Source organism: Sus scrofa, chromosome X, assembly GCF_000003025.6.
Source record: "Sus scrofa isolate TJ Tabasco breed Duroc chromosome X, Sscrofa11.1, whole genome shotgun sequence".
Taxonomy (NCBI): domain Eukaryota; kingdom Metazoa; phylum Chordata; class Mammalia; order Artiodactyla; family Suidae; genus Sus; species Sus scrofa.
Window position 1 is genome coordinate 4,047,522 of NC_010461.5, and position 17,250 is coordinate 4,064,771.

Below are 17,250 nucleotides of genomic sequence, written 5' to 3' on the forward strand. Positions count from 1 at the left end.
AAAATAGAAGCCTGGTTTGGAGACAGCTGTTCCGGACAAGAGTCTTGGGGGTGAACGATAGAAGAATGTTCTCTGTGCCTGCCTGGAGAGATTAACTCAGCCACCCTCCCTCAGTGACGTCCTGTCACAGCCTCATGCCACCGGGATGAGAAAAGCAGGCATTGGACAACTCCTCACCCGGCTTTTAAATTTAGCCCCTGCTCTTTTGTCTGCCCGTCCATTTACAGAAAGAAAGGATCCAGACTCCTTCAGCCTCTTTTTCTTGCATCGCACCTGCCACCTCACATCCTACTCTGCTAATCCCATTTCTCCTTCGCACACCAACTCATAGTCTTTGGATTTAGGGTCAGTGTTCCCAGGAAGGAGGCATCTCTTGTGTTTCCTGTGGACCCCCCAATCAGAGTTATCTGTGGGTATATCTGAGCTAATCCTTTGAGACCTGGAGTTTCTGCAGGGTGAGATCCTTGGTCCTGTATCTTTGTGCTGCCTATGGGGTTCTGAGATTCATGGCAGAATGTAGTCATTGACGGGGTTAGTGGTAGACTGGTTCAGGAACACAAATTCTGGAGCGATCTCTGACACGTTGCTTGCGTTCCTGTGCCTTCCTGGCCCCAGGTTTGCCACCTGTGAAGTGGGGCACTTCTCTACCTTGCAGAGGCGTGGAGCAGAATGAAGAAATTAAGATCTGTCAAGAGCTTGACTTCTCCCTGGAGCAGGGCGAACATTGTCATGATGGCCAATTGTCGGATAGTGCAGCTTGGTCTGTGTCTGCTGAAGGCATGACGTGTCACCCTTTGGGTTCCTGTGACCTTCATTTCAGAGCAACAATAGCAGTTCCTGGGCTGCGTGCTGGGCTTTTCCAGCCCGAGGAGCACATTCTGTGCCCACTCCTTTCGCACTGCCGCACAGCCTGAGGACAGAGCCACACTGTCCGACAAGCAAGGCTATTTGCACATCAGCGTGTGCCTGAAAATGTGCAACCCAGCCCCAAACATGTTTTTCTATCAGCAGTGTGTGGGGATGTCTTTATCATCTTTTAAACATTTTATAAAGTAGGCTTTTTTTTTTTTAACCATTGCTATTGTAAAAACACTGGACAGCTTAAGAAAATTGCATGAGATTTTGTGTGTTGATGCATTTCTTTAGTTTCTGAATATCGATGAAGAGCTCTAAGATGAGAGGCTGATGATGTCACACATAGTGGGTTCTGATGTCCCCCAGTGAGGATCGTAGTTTGTCATTAGAGAACCAGCTTCAGGAGTTCCCGTTGTGGCTCAGAGGTAATGAACCCAACTGGTATCTATGAGGATGTGGGTTCAATCCCTGGGCTCACTCAGTGGGTTAAGAAACTGGCTTTGCTGTGAGCTGTGGTGTAGGTCACAGATGCAGCTTGGATCCTGTGTTGCTGTGGCTGTGGTGGAGGCTGGCAGCTGCAGCTCTGATTCGACCTCTAGCCTGGGAACTTCCATATGCCACAAGGGCAGCCATAAAAAGACCAAAAAAAAAAAAAAAAACCCACAAAAACCAAAAAACCCTAACTTGAAAGGAAACCACTCTTGATCTTGCCACACCTTTTCAGTAGGTGGCTGGGTCCCGGGGTGCTGTGAGCCCCTCACTCACGGCAGCCACCCAGACCTCTTGCCACCAGGGGTCTATGTGTAACTTGGAGCTCTCTTGGGGCGTTTGCATCTCGGGCAGGATGTGACATTTGTAGGATCTCTTCCGGAGTTCTCTTTTGTTTTCAAGGAGGTTACATGTCAAGCCATGCCCGTCTGAGGTCTCAGTAGAGTCTTCAGAGCAGAACGCATCTCTGATGTATGCATCATGATAAAGACAGGCTCTGGATGTGCCTGTGGATTTCTGTGGCCGTGTGTGTGTGTGTGTGCACATGCGTTATCTCCTTCAGTATTATCTCCTTTAGGACATTCTATGCAGACACCAATAGGCATTTCTATCGATAGTCACAGCGATGGAAAGGCTAGTTGGTTTTCTTACGGTGAAACTCATTCGCGTTGACCCAATCCAAACAAGGATTTCCCTTGCTAGTGGGTCAGCTTTCTCCAGGTGTCATTGACACATGAAGGTGGTGTACATTTAAGGTGTACCCCTGGATGCTGGGCCGTATAATCGTGAAGTGAGCCCTCTTAATTTTTGGGAGGATAGAGAGTTTCTTTGGCATCGGGTCCTTCTTAATTCTAACCGTTCAGGTGTGTCTGTGTCCAGCCCACCTGCCGTCCTCTTGTGACATTAGACAGATGACTTGGCCCTGCTTCTCTTGATGCAGAGGTGAAGGGGTGTCGAGGAATCGTCCACCTTCTAGGCTCTGGTGTTGGATTTGTTGCTGCACCTGATGGCTTCCTAGATGAACGACCTCCCGTGCCTAATGTAGCTCCCCATTGCAGCGGTTTCTCTATCTGTATATTTCGTGAGATTTTTATTTTTGACTCAGTTTGCTTTGATGGAAGAATTAATGATAATAAAGGGAATGAGCATATTCCCTGCCCCCCAGCTTTCCCCGGTATAACTTGCTGTGTAACTATCATATATCGGTGAGGAAATAAGATTAGTGCATCACTATTCACTGAAGGAAAGATTTTTGTTTCTTTTCTTTTTGTCTTTTTGGGGTTGCACCCACGGCATATGGAGCTTCCCAGGATAGGGGTTGAATCAGAGCTACAGCTGCTGGCCTACACCACAGCCACAGCAACACAGGATCCGAGCCGTGTCTGAGACCTACACCACAGCTCACGGCAATGCCAGATCCTTAACCTACAGAGCCAGGCCGGGGATGGAACCCACATCCTCATGGATACTAGTCGCGTTTGTTACTGCTGAGCCACGGTGGGAACTCCAAGATTTTCTTTGTCTTTCTCCCTTTCCTTCCTTCCATCCTTCCTTCTTGCTTTTAGGCCTGTACCTACAGCATATAGAAATGCCCAGGCTATGGGCTGACTTGGAGCTGCAGCTGAGACCTTCACCACAGCCACAGCAACACCCGATCTGAGGCCCATCTTCAGCCTGCAGCTTGCAGCAATGCAGGATCCTTAACCCACTGAGTGAGGCCAGGGATCGAACCTGCATCCTCACAGAGACGTCAGGTCCTTACCCCACTGAGCCACAAGGGGAACTCCCAGGCTTTCCATGAATGCACTTTTTGATAAGTCAGTCTGCCATGCCACGTGCATCTAGGAGATGAACTGGCCAAGGATGCTTTTTCATTATTTTAGTATGTTGGTCTATCTTCCATTTTACTTATTCTGTTTTATTTGAACCAGCAGGACAGCCCTGAATGAAACTAACTGGGCTTATCAGACACAACTTAGAATAGATTTACAAGGAGATCCTGCTGAATAGCATTGAGAACTATGTCTAGATACTCATGTTACAACAGAAGAAAGGGTGGGGGGAAAACTGTAATTGTAATGTATACATGTAAGGATAACCTGACCCCCTTGCTGTACAGTGGGAAAATAAAAAAAAAAAAAAAAAAAAAAAAGAAACTAACCCTTTTTGTTATGTCCCAGCCACGTATTCTGTTGATGTTGGTGTTCAATTGAAATCAAAAATGCTGTGTGCCTGATCTACTAGAAGGATAATCAGATGGTCATTCATATGTGGAGATGCCTCCCACAGCTTGTGCTGCTGCTGACAGCGTGAATAAACTATGGCAAATTATTTAAACTTTTCATTTCTTGGCCGCGGTATCTGTGAAGCAAGAGTAACCGAATTTGTCAGATAATTACCTTGAGGTCTTATTGAAAAGATGAAGCAAAAGAGGTTTGACTTTTCCTAGAAGGCCGCCGTCGAAATTACAAACGACGTGATAAGTTTAGACACGACGTTTCCCTAAACGGCTGCGTCTGTCAAACACACGGGTGCCTGCAGTTAAAGGTCTTGCCCACAGGAGGCATTCCGTCTGCAGTTGTCAGCTGCAATTCAGTCTGTCGTTGTCAGAATTCAATCCACAATTTATGAGAAACTAGCTTTAAGAAGTGAAGATTTGACGGAGTTCCCATGTGGCTCAGCGGGTTAAGGACCCAACTAGTATCCATGAGGATGCGGGTTTGATCCCTGGCCTCGCTCAGTGGATTAAGGGTCCAGCATTGCCATGAGCTATGGTGTAGGTCAGAGATGTGGCTCAGATCCAGCATTGCTGTGGCGTAGGCTGGTAAATCAACTATAATGTTTTTAAAAATGAAGATTTGATGGAGTTCCCATTGTGGCTTAGTGGGTTAAGAACCTGATCAGTATCCATGAGGATTCAGGTTTGACCCTGGCCTCGCTCAGTGGGTTAAGAACCTGACGTGGCTGTGGCTGTGGTGGGGGCAGCACCTGCAGCTCCAATTCAGCCCCTAGCCTGAAACTTCCATATGCCGTAGGTGCAGCCCTTAAAAAGAAGAAGAAAGGAAAAAAAAAGAAATAAAGATTTGCTGTTCAGGATCCCTCGAACTCAGTGTCTCCAGCCATTGCTGTTTTCAGCTTAAATGTGTTTACGTGCAGTGTGAACCATGCATGCACTCATCAGTTTGATGCATGAGGCCCCCTCTATGGTTCTGTGCTGTCTTTCATTTAGCTCTTTATTTCATTCTTCATCCCGGTTGTTGGTGGAGAAGGTTTTCACCTGGAGCTGAACTTGGACTCTGTCCCTTTCTTCCCAGCCTCACTGGCTGAGGTTACTCCGTGCTCAGTTCCTCATCAAGTCATGGGGGACTTCTCGGTGGGGGAGTGGAGACAGTGTGTCTGTTTTTCCACCATCCTTGTGCACCCACTTCAGGGACCTAGCAGCCCCCACCTCTTGGAGCCCAAGGCCACCCTGCTGCCGTCTCCCTTCCCCAAGACCCATTAGTTAGAGGCCTTGGGGAGAGTCTCCTGCTGAGCTTGGGACCCACTCCCAGCTCACTCCAGCCCCTCCTGACACCCCCTCATGCTCTGTTCATTTTCAGATTGCCTGGTATATACAACGCTCATTTTCCCTATCAAGCAGTGAGAGCTTTGCCCATAATAAAGCAACAGCAGTGATGAAAATGGCCATTGTGGGTACTCTCCTGTCTTCCGGGCGCTGGAGATCCTAATTCCACATGCGACACCTGATGTGTCTGGAGTGAGAGCCGCAAAATGGTTGACTTGTGTGCTCAAGGGCTCAGAACTGGCTGTTTCATTTTCTAGGTCTGCAGGGTAGCAAATCACCACCAATTTGGTGGCTCAAAACAATACACATTAACGATCTTAGGAAGTGCCCATCGTGGCCCCGTGGAAACGAACCTGACTAGTATCCATGAGGATTCAGGTTTGGTCCCTAGCCTCACTCAGCTCAACCCCTGGCCTGGGAACCTCCATATGCCACAGGTGCAGCCCTAAAAAGACCCCCCAAGACCCCCAAATTAACGATCTGACAGTTCTGGAGGTCCGATGTTCCCAGTGGATCCACGTGGTGTTGGCAGAATGGTGTTCTTCTTTGGAAGGTTCCCAGGGAACCCTTGGTTCCTTGTCTTTTCATCGCTGGGAGGCTCCCTGCCTCCCTTGGCTCAGGGCATCTCTCTCCATCCTGAAAGCCAGCAGCATAGCATCTTCTGGCCTCTCCATGTACAGCCCCAGCTGCTGGGCCGGCAGTTCCCTTGCCTCCTGTTCTCCGTCACCCAAATCCTTGTGTTTATGTCAAACCCACATGCATAGTCCAGAATGGTCTCTCCCTTGCTCATGCAAGGTACTGTATCTCCAGATTCCAGGGACTTGGATGTGGACATTGTGGATGCCATTATCTTGTCTCCCACACGTTGGTAAAAAGTAGACATGAACTTGAAAGTCCAGAGTCATGGTTGTAAGTCTTTTGTTGGGAGATCTGAGTGTCCCTGGTTCCAGAGTCATCACTCATGCCTACCAGGCAGTGCTGGTCGTGTGTCATACCTGTCATGACCATGCCATATCTATATATCTATATACATCTGTGTATCTATACAGCTATACATCTAAAATATCTGTAATCTGTGTCTATATGTCTATATGCCTATGCACATATGCATCTATCCAGCTATACACCTGTATGTCTATACAGCTTTATATCTATATATGTGTACAGCTATATATATACACATCTAAAGTATCTATATAGCTAGACATCTGTGATTCTGTAACCTATGCCTCTAGGTGTCTATACATCTATATAGCTCTATCTGTTTCTATCTATAGATATCTAAATATCTATATGTCTGTATATCTACATCATATATCTCTGTCTATAGATCTATATAGCTATACATCTGTATATCTGTACATCTAAAATATGTGTATATCTATACATCTATATGCGTATAGCTGTCTATACATCTAAAATATCTATACAGCTATCTATATATATGTGTGTGTCTGTTTATTCTAAGTAGCTATATACCTATTCATCTATATGTCTCTATTTATTTGTATTATCTAGAGGTATCTGCTGGATAGATAGCTATACAGATACAGATATATATTTTATTCACGACAGCAGATGCTGTATCACTGGTGAAATTCTCATTGATTCCAAGTCCTTAAAGCACTTAGATCTCCCACATTGGCTGCCACGCCACGCCCCTGCCTTGACCGTGGCTGTACGTGTCAGAAAGCCTCCCTCACCTCTGTTCTGCCTCTCCCTCGGCGTTTTAGGGGGGAAAGCCACCAACTGGGAAGGAGGCATCCGAGTCCCAGGCATCCTGAGGTGGCCAGGAGTGATCCAGGCAGGGCTGGAGCTTGATGCACCTACAAGCAACATGGACCTATTTCCTACGGTGGCCAACCTCGCTGGGGCGCCTCTGCCGGAAGACAGGTACTGTGACTCGCTGGTTCTGGGCTTGTCATCTCCTTCAGGTCTGCAGGCAGGGGCATCCTGGTGTGCGGGCAGGACGACATGCTGCCTCCGTCCATGGCTGTGAGCCACGCCCAGCTATGGGATGTACTAGGGGTCTCACAACATAAACACTGCTCTGTCCATCCTGTCATTTAACTGAGTCTTCCTCTCTGGGCATCCCGCTGCTACTCTCCTTCTGCTCTGTGGTCTTCACTGGCTTGCAGAAGGGCAGCTGGGCAAAGGCTCCCCCAATTCTCTTGCGTTTCACCCTTTGTCCTGGACCCCCTCAGCCCCTCACAGAAAGGTAGCCAGCCCCCCAGTAAGGACCCGGTGTGTCAGCCTGTCTCCCTTGAGTGAGTGCCAAAGGCAGTGTCTTTCTCTTCGATTAAATGCAACTCCCTGCATCATTGCCAAGGGTTTCTTCTTAAGTGTCATTACGAATCCAAAGACTTCTAAATCAGGCACACCCGAGGACTTGTTTTCATTACTTGGGGGGCAGGCCAGGCTCCCATCACATACGCGGGCTGCAGATCTCATTTAATTCAGCCACCAGCGGGACCAAGAACCACAAGGAAACCAGAAACAAAAACAGCAGCTCCACCAGACCTGAGGCTGTGCTGGGTTTACGCACTTCCCATTGGGTGCAAGCTTGTTTCCTGGTTTTTTGTTTTGTTTTCAAATTTCTGCTTTGCATGTAACGCTCTCAAACTATGCACGCACGCATGTGCACACACTCACACACAAATGGGAAAGGCAGAAATGTCAAGGTCAGCCCTTCTCAAACCTCGTGGTCCCCAGACCTATGTACCATCTTGACTGACCCAGGATGTTGGCAGCTGAATGTGGAAATGAGAGGTTTTGAACATAAGCATGTGCAGTCACACATTGCAGCGGCTAACAGAGTGATGAGGTAGCCACGGGGGAAATCCACCATGTGCCCAGGAAAGGGTAGTAACCCAGGAGGCAAAAGATATTTTGTATCATTGTGCAGATAATTTCAGCTCGCAGACATCCAGAAAGGTCTCAGGGACCCTGAGAGGGGTGGAGTCTCTGGACGCCTCTGAGAAGGAGCTGGTGCTCCAGACAAGAGCCAAGATTCTGGAGCTGTACTGCCTGGCTTCACGTCGTGGCTTTGCCACCAAAGTGTCTCACTTACTGGCCCCGATTGCTTCTCCTGCCAATGGCTGTCATGCCAGCGCTGCCCTTGTAGGGTGGATGCAAGGATGGGAAGCATAAGGGGTGTCACGGGCGGAGTGGAGATACATGGAGACTCACCACGTTTGTTCCCATATTGAGAGGTCACAGGTGGTAACTAGAGTTCTTCCCACTTTCCCGTGTATGGTCGGTCCTTCTAGGGTCTTGAATCATCACCAGGGAGGGCTGGAGGGGACTTCTAGGACCTGCTCTTCCAAACACACTGTGCTTTTTGCTTGTTTCTTGCTTGCTTGCTCTGGCTGCCCCTGTGGCATACGGAAATTCCTGGGCCAGGGATCGCATCCAAGCCACAGTTGCGATGTAACACCACAGCCACTCCGTATCTGAATGGCATCTGCGACCTCTGCCACAGCTCGTGGCAGTGCCGTATCCTTCACCCGCTGAGTGAGGCCAGGGACAGAACCTGCATCCTCATGGACACTGTCGGGTTTTTAACCTGCTGAGCCACCATGGGAACTGCAGGATTTCTACTTAGGTAAAAAGAGCAGTGGTGCAGGAGTCACCCGTCAGAGACTTTTCGCTTTGCAGACTTAAAGGGCTGCTGCGAGAGTCATTCTCTAATTCGGCTCCGTGGTGTGTCTGTATGAGATTCCTCTCTGCAGCCCAGCTTCCCTTCACGTCTGCTGCAGGGACATATGTGCACTGAGTGGCGTGGTTGACCTAAAGAACATTCTGTGCCCATCACCCCAGCAGATGCAGAAAAAGCATTCCCCTTCTGTCTCCAAAAAAAAGCTGATTCTGGGAGTTCCCGTCGTGGCGCAGTGGTTAACGAATCCGACTAGGAACCATGAGGTTGCGGGTTCAGTCCCTGCCCTTGCTCAGTGGGTTAACGATCCGGCGTTGCTGTGAGCTGTGGTGTAGGTTGCAGACGAGGCTTGGATCCCGCGTTGCTGTGGCTCTGGTGTAGGCTGGCAGCTACAGCTCCGATTCAACCCCTAGCCTGGGAACCTCCATATGCCACAGGAGCGGCCCAAAGAAATAGCAAAAAGACAAAAAAAAAAAAAAAAAAAAAAAAAAAAGCTGATTCTGGAAAGAAGTGGAGAGCAATCTTTGTGCTAGGCAACAGGAGTATAACCCTAAATACATTAATTCGTTAAAACGAAAACTTCCCTATGGATCTCATCTTTGGCGTAGCTGGGGACCCCTCTGGAAACCATGCCCCTCTGGCCACAGACCATGAAGCTGGGAGGGAAGGGCAAGGGGGATGACCTCATCCAGAAGCACATCTTAGCAGTGACGTTTAGGGCTCCTATCCCATCATTAAAATTGGATTTTTTTTTCAAACGTAGAAAAGAAAGCCAAGTGTTCGGTCTAGTTTTTTTTTTTTTTTTTTTTTTTTTTTTTTTTTTCTGATGGAGACAAGGGAAGTGACCCATTCCTCCCAGTAAATGTTGCCAAAGTTTAGGGGCACAGGGGAAGCCTACTTCATAGAGCAGGACACAGAAAACAGTCAGCCACCTGGATCTAGTCCAGCTCTGTTTTGCAGGATGAAAGTTGAAAGTCTTCGTGGACCTGTGACCTGTAACTGATCTTATTTTCTATTCACATATTGGCAGGGTTCGCTGTTACAAGTGGAAACTTTTTTTTTTTTATTGGTGTATAGCTGAGTTACAATGTTATGTTAGTTTTAGGTGTGTAGCAAAGTGATTCAGTTATATAAACATACATATACACACATATTTTTTCAGCTATATGTATTTATATATAACTAAATATATATATCCTGTTTCACATTCTTTTCCCTTATAAGTTATTATAGAATATTGAGTGCCTTTCCCTGTGCTGTACAGTAGGTCCTTGCTGTTTAAACTCTTTTATATTTAGTAATGCGTATCTATTAATCCTAAACTCCTAATATATCTCCTCATATATCCCTTTACCTTTGATAACCGTAAGTTGCTTTTCTATGTCTGTGAGTCTATTTCTCTCTTGTAAATAAGTTCATTTTAATCATTTTTTAGATTCCACGTATAATTTACTTAGCATGAGACTCTCTAGTTTCATCCATATTGCTACAAATGGCATTATTTTCTTTTTATGGCTGAGTAGTATTCCATTGTATATATGTACCACATTTTCCTTATGCATTTCTCTGTTGATTGGCACTTGGGTTGCGTCCATGTCTTGGCTATTATAAATATTGCTACAATAAACATAGGGGTGTATAAATCTTCTCTAATGATGGCTTTCTCTGGATATATGCCCAAGGGTAGGACTGCAAACTACTAAAAATAGAGGAAATATATTTTTTTAATTATGAAGATAACTTTCTGGGTACTTGGGATCCCCTTTAGTTTAGTTCTCTAGCTTCCTCCTAAAAATGTTCCTTTCCTATTCTTTTGCTGAAAAAAATTACCTTATTTTTTTTAAGTTTTAAAATTTTTGAATGGAAGTATAGTTGGTGTGTAATGCTGTGCTAGTTTCTGGTGTACAGCACAGTGATTCGGTTTTATATATATTCTTTTATTTCATATTCTTTTCCATGATGATTTATCACAGGATATTGCATAGAGTTCCCTGTGCTAAACAGTAGGACCTTGTTGTTTATTCATCCTATAGATAATAGTTTATTCATCCTATAGATAATAGCTTGTTTATTCATCCTAAGATTTATACACCCCTATGTTTATTGTAGCAATATTTATAATAGCCAAGACATGGACGCAACCCAAGTGCCAAACTCCCAAACTCCCAATCCTCCCCGCTCTCCCCTGCTTGGCCCCCACAAGTCTGTTCTCTGTGTCTGTGAGTCTGTCTCTGTTTCATAGATAAGATCATCTGTATGGTAGAAAATCACCTTAGTTTGAATATGGCAACAGGTAACACACCTTGTGCCCCAAGCTGACCTCTTTGTCAGCCCCTAAACCATGCCCTTGTCCTGTGGTCCCCACATCCTTCCCAGAGTTGACCAGGGGAAGGCAGGTAGAAAGGACATCCCCAGGTAGATGGGTCAGTGGCCAAGCTCCGAGAGACAGCACGTGCACGGGAGAGCAAGGGGACTGTGGTCCAAGAAGTGTCCCCAGACATACTCTTTTCAGCTACATGCGTGTCACCTCCATGCTATGGGATTGGACCTGAACTTCAGACAGGATGCTCCTGGGCAATGCATTGTTAGCATCCCCCATGGTTGTCATGAGTCAGGAACCCAAGGAGAATCATCTCCCTCTCCAAGTTAAAAACAATCTTTGAAGACAAACGAAAGCTTACCAAAGGGAACAGGTGTCAGGGGGGCGGGGAGGGATAGACTGAGGGTGTGGGACTGGCACATGCACACTGAGGTCTATGGAAGGACTGGCCAATGAGGACCTGCTGTCCAGCACAGGGCCCTCTACCCACTAGTCCGTGATCATCTATGTGGGAAAAGCATCTGAGCGAGAATGCATATGGGTACATGGATCACTGAAGCACTTGGTTGTCCAGCAGACATCCCAACCTTGTAAATCAAATATATGTCAATAAGACTGTAAACAATGAAAAGTAAGTAAAAATAAAAACAATCTCAAATGAGCACGTTTTTCACAGAATCCAGCAGACACCAGGAAAGAACGCATCCGCTTCTGTAACCGTGGCTGTCTTGCAAACCTGCTATGAAAACTTAAATTAGTTTTTAGCCAGGCTTTGTGTCTCTTTGAAAGGGTGTGGGCCCCTTTCCCACACGTCCTGGTGTCATAGAAACATTTCCCTAAGAGCCGTCCCAGGTATTTGGGTAGCTCAGACAGCGTTTAAAACTTCAGCTCAAGAAGGTCACTTTCCACTTTTCATGGCAGAAAGGAGCCTCCTTTGGACATGCCTTATTTCTGCAGTGCCATTAAACGCTGGTTTTTCATCGCAGTGTGATTTATTGCCTGTTTCCAGGAAACGGCACGTTAGGTTTAGGATATGAAAAAAAAAATGAGTCTATCTCTTCACTGGAAGAAAAAAGAAGTTTGCCAAACAGACTTTGCTTCTTTCCTTAAAAAAAAAAAAAAAAAAAAAAAAAAAAAAGACTTACATCTTTTGCTTGTAAGTCAGAAAAAAAGTTTGAGAGGCTTGGAGTCTGATTTTTTTCCTTAAATCCCCCTTCATAGAATCATGGCCCCAGTTCAGTTATGAAATACCCGTCTTAAGAAAACAGTTCTGGAGTTCCCTGATGGCTCAAGTTCAATCCCTGGCTGGAAAAATTCTGCATGTCACACATGCACCCCCCAAAAAAACTTTTAAAAATTAAAAATAAAGAACACAGTTCTGTCTCCTGTGTTCTTACCTGCTGCTGTGTTGTTGGCTTGTGATGAAAAACAGCTTCAAGGCATAGAGGTCAAGCCGTTTGCGGCAACATGGATGGACCTAGAAACGCTCATACTAAATGGAGTGAGTCAGAGACAAGTATCTTAGGAGATCACTTTTTCCTTTTTTTTTTTTTTTCTTTTTAGGGCCACACCCTCAGCATATGGACATTCCCAGACTAGGGGTCAGATCAGAGCTGCAGCCGCCAACCTATACCACAGCCCCAGCAACGTGGGATCCGAGCCGCTCACAGCAATGCTGGGTCCTTCACCACTGACGGAGGGCAGGGATCAAACCCACATCCTCATGGACACAAGTTGGATTCACTTCGGTTGCACCATAACAGGACGTCTAGAGACCACTTCTATGAGGCATCTACAAAGTGGATACAAATGAACTTACTTACAAAACAGAAATAGATCCACAGACACAGAAAACAAACTTCTGGTTACCAAAGGGGAAAAGCAGGGGGGAGAATAAAGTGGGAGGTGGAGATTAACCGACACACAGCACTGTGTACAAATTCCATGGGTAACAGGGAGCTGCTGTCTAGCACAGGGAAATCTGCTCAACACGGTGCAATGGCCTCTGCAGGAAAACAATCTGAAAAGAAGTGGATATGTATATATGTGTAACTAATTTACTTTGCTGTACCCCTGAAACTAACACAGCATTGTAAGGCAACTTTCTTTTTTTAATTAAAAAAAAAAAACAAAACAAAAAACACAGGGCGTTCCCATCAGGGCGCAGGGGAAATGAATCCAAGTAGGAACCATGAGGTTGCAGGTTTGATCCCTGACCTCCCTCAGTGGGTTAAGGATCCGGCAATGCTATGAGCTGGGGTGTGGGTCGCAGATATGGCTCAGATCTGGCATGGCTGTGGCTGTAGTGTAGACCAGCAGCAACAGCTCTGGTTAGACCCCTAGCCTGGGACCCTCTGTATGCCGCAGGTGCGACCCTCAAAAAGACAAAAGAAGAAATATATATGTATAGAATAGGTAGCGTTTGAGTGGGAACAATAGAGACCCCTTCTGATGAGCCATCATGGAAAGGCCTTTTCTCCACGTGGAGACGGAGGGGAAAGGCCTTCTCTCCACGTGGAGACAGAGGTGGTGTCCTGCATCTGACCTGCAGGATGCTTGCCGCTGGGGGCTTGACCTGCTCAGATCTTCCCACCTGCCTGCCTCCCCTCATCCCCTTCTTTTCTTTTTATTTTTATTTTTATTTTATTTTTTTTTATTTTCCCACTGTACAGCAAGGGGGTCAGGTCATCCTTAGATGTATACATTGCAGTTACAGTTTTTTCCCCCACCCTTTCTTCTGTTGCGACATGAGTATCTAGACATAGTTCTCAATGCTATTTAGCAGGATCTCCTTATAAATCTATTCTAGGTTGTGTCTGATAAGCCCAAGCTCCCGATCCCTCCCACTCCCTCCCCCTCCCATCAGGCAACCACAAGTCTCTTCTCCAAGTCCATGATTTTCTTTTCTGAGGAGATGTTCATTTGTGCTGGATATTAGATTCCAGTTATAAGTGATATCATATGGTATTTGTCTTTGTCTTTCTGGCTCATTTCACTCAGGATGAGATTCTCTAGTTCCATCCATGTTGCTGCAAATGGCATTATGTCATCCTTTTTTATGGCTGAGTAGTATTCCATTGTGTATATATACCACATCTTCCAAATCCAATCATCTGTGGATGGACATTTGGGTTGTTTCCATGTCCTGGCTATTGTGAATAGTGCTGCAATGAACATGCGGGTGCATGTGTCTCTTTTAAGTAGAGCTTTGTCCGGATAGATGCCCAAGAGTGGGATTGCAGGGTCATATGATCCCCTTCTTTTCTTTCCTCCTCCTCTGGACCCCTAGTCTTCAGGAGTGAGTCTTTCTCGAAAGGCACACCACCTGCCATTTCAGCAGAGAAATAGGATTTTCCAGAACACACACCTTCTGGAGAGCACGCTCTCCCCGGTTCCTCTCACGGCGAATCGGCCTCAAGCTCGGGAAGTGAGCCAAGGCCGTTTTTTGTTCTTATTCTTCACTTACGATACTAGAATGTTTTCCGTGTCGTGGACTTGGGCAGAGTGCGTGATTCATCACCCAGGGTCGGGGCCAGAGAGGCCCCCAACAGCAAAGCTTTAATTACCGTAGGGGTTTTTCAGTGACTCCAAAATAAAACACACCCAAAAAAGCTCACAGGACGTGGGACCGCTTCCGAGGGCTTGCTCAGATTATGTAACCAAGTTCAACGTCCACTTTCTTAATGCCTCATGATAGGGGAGGATGGAGGTGGAAGGTTTTGAATGGGGGGAAGAAAACTCTCAAGTTCAACCAACACTCAGGCTCTTTGCAGGTGGCTTCCTGCCCCAGCTTTTGCTGGCAGTGGCCTGATGGTATCCATGACTGCAGTTTCTCTAGTGGCTATTGGTGTCTGTTTCCTTCAAAGCAAAATTGAAGGCTTTTCTTTCCCCCATTCCTAAACCTCCAATTAGTTTTATTTTTCCCATCGCTAGCTGTGTACAGCAGTTGGTTGCATCTGGCACAGGTAGATACCCCGTTGTGGAATTCCCTTGTGGCTCAGCAGTAACAAACCCGACTGCTCTCCATGAGGATGCAGGTTCGATCCCTGGCCTCGCTCAGCAGGTTGGGGCTCCAGCGTTGCCCTGAGCTGTGGTGTAGGTTGCTGATGCCACAGACATGACTGGGATCTGGCATGGCTGGGGCTGTGGTGTAGGCCGGCAGCTGTAGCTCCGATTCAGCCCCTAGCCTGGGAACTTCCATATGCCACACATGCAGCCCTAAAAAAAGCAAACAAAACAAAACACAAAAAGCCAGTTGTAGAAGAGCGGTATTTACATTTCAGAACCCAGCAATGAGTGTAATGTGTACCTGTAATTTGTTAAATATATGTAAGTATATTTATATCGTCAGGGCATGTAACATCATTATTATTTACACATTTATTCATCCAGACTTAGAACTTCCTTTTCATGGAAATCTATCTAACCCAAGTTCCCCTGTGTTATGGAGTATCTTTTTTTAACCTAAATTGTCAGAAATTCTTACGTTCAATAGACGTGTAGTCTGTGAATCACCTGTCGTTCGAGGCAGTAGGCAGAAAAGTGGATACAAGAGGAGTTCCCTTTGTGGCTCCGTGGTAATGAGCCGGACTAGTATCCATGAGGACGTGGGTACAGTCCCTGGCTTCCCTCAGTGGGTTAAGGATCCAGCATTGCCATGAGCTGTGCTGTAGGTTGCAGATGCAGCTCAGATCCTGTGCGGCTGTGGCAGTGGCGTAGCGGAGGCTGGCAGCTGTAGCTCCGATTTGACCCCTAGACTGGGAACTTCCAGATGCTGCAGGTGCAGCCCTAAGAAGCAAGAAAAGGAAAGAAAAGATGGTACAGGAGAATTCACGGGGAGACCATTGAAAGCATGGACGCCCAGTCAGCCGGGTTTCAGTCCCAATGGCTCTTCTTACACGCATGGTGTTGGATGAATCACTCTTTTTCTTCCCCTCATCGTCCTGGGATGCAGATGTTCCCACCTCATGATGCTTCTTGCAGGCTCCAGTGAGGTCACACATGAGCAGAGCTGGCATCCCTACATTGCACATGGCACCCAACGGGGTTCCATTCACGTTCTCGGTGCCAATATGTAGTTACCAGTGTGTAGCTCTACCATGCTTTCATCTGCTGGAAGGGCATCTCAGACATTGGAGCGTTTTAGCCTAAGGAAGACGTGGCCAGCTAACGCCCACTCGGTTTTTCCCACAGGATCATTGACGGACGTGACCTGATGCCCCTGCTTCTAGGGCAAAGCCAGCGTTCTGATCATGAGTTTCTCTTCCACTACTGCAACTTCTATCTGAACGCCGTACGCTGGCACCCACGGAACAGTGAGTAGACATGGCTTTCCTTTGGCACTTCTGAGGGCTTCAGGCACGCAGTGCCTTGGGAACAGAAGAAGGCGCAAGGGAGCCTGTGCTCTCACGAGGTCAGCAGATGCTCAAAGGATGCTGGTCTTTGGTTTCTCCTCCTCCTCCTTTCTCCTTTTCCACCTTCTGGTCTCGAGGTTGTGCAGGCAGGAAATTCACGCACCTTCACTCCTGTACGGGCCCCTCCCTCTCCGGAGGCAGAGGAAGCACCAGTGGTCAGCGGGGCCCTGCGGCCCTTCCTCCCTGCTCTGCCAGCCACCTGGCTTCTTCTCTGCATCCCTTCTTCTCTCTGAGTTGCAGCCGAGCAGCCCCTCTGCTCAGTGCATCACTGTGACATGAGCTTGCGCTCCCGCTCCCTCGAAGGACTTTCTTTTCCTTCCTGGTTTGTGCTCATTCACCTCCCCAAACCCCCTGAAACGCCTTCTCTGCCCCTCTGCCTGCTCTCAAAGCACTTGCTACCCTCCTGTTGAGATGCCCTGGGCTGCCGCCGCCGCCCCGAAGGGGTTCTCAGATGTTGACTGTCTCTGCCGAGCCTTGGAGCTGGCGGGTGGTGACTTCTCCATCTGCCTCTGGTCATGGATCACGTGCACTGGGTAGATGCAGACGTTGAAAACCGAGTTTGAATGCTCCGATGTTCCCACACCAGGTGTCTTTGACGTCATGTGTTGCATCCGTGTTGGCGTCTGCTTTGGGTTTTCCCACAGCCGTCACAGAGGTGCGTTTCTCACCAGCAGGAAAGAGGCAGTGGAACCGCAGGATCATCTTCCATGAGGGAAAGGTTGCACCTGTGGCGGTCACGCATTTAAACGTAGAATTACAGCAAGCTGGTATTGCTAAGATGCCTGGGACTCTGTGGGAGTCCAGCCGCTACTATGCCACGACTGTATATCCTAGAGGCAGGTGGTGGTGGTGGACTTGGAGGGGCCTCTTTGGAGGTGAAATGAAACTGCCCTTTTTTCAGTGTGTTTTGGGGGTCAGCTTCCAGAGCCTCTTGTCACCATGCAGCTGATGG

The 17,250-nt window shown here is 47.2% G+C and overlaps 1 protein-coding gene across 1 annotated transcript in view; it reads left to right on the forward strand.

Moving 5' to 3' along the window:
• Positions 1-17,250, forward strand: part of STS (steroid sulfatase) — a 150,874-nt gene that overhangs the window by 121,495 nt on the left and 12,129 nt on the right. The window contains 2 exon segments of the mRNA XM_021080518.1: positions 6,643-6,802; positions 16,078-16,199. Coding sequence (XP_020936177.1) covers positions 6,643-6,802; positions 16,078-16,199 — 282 coding nt within the window.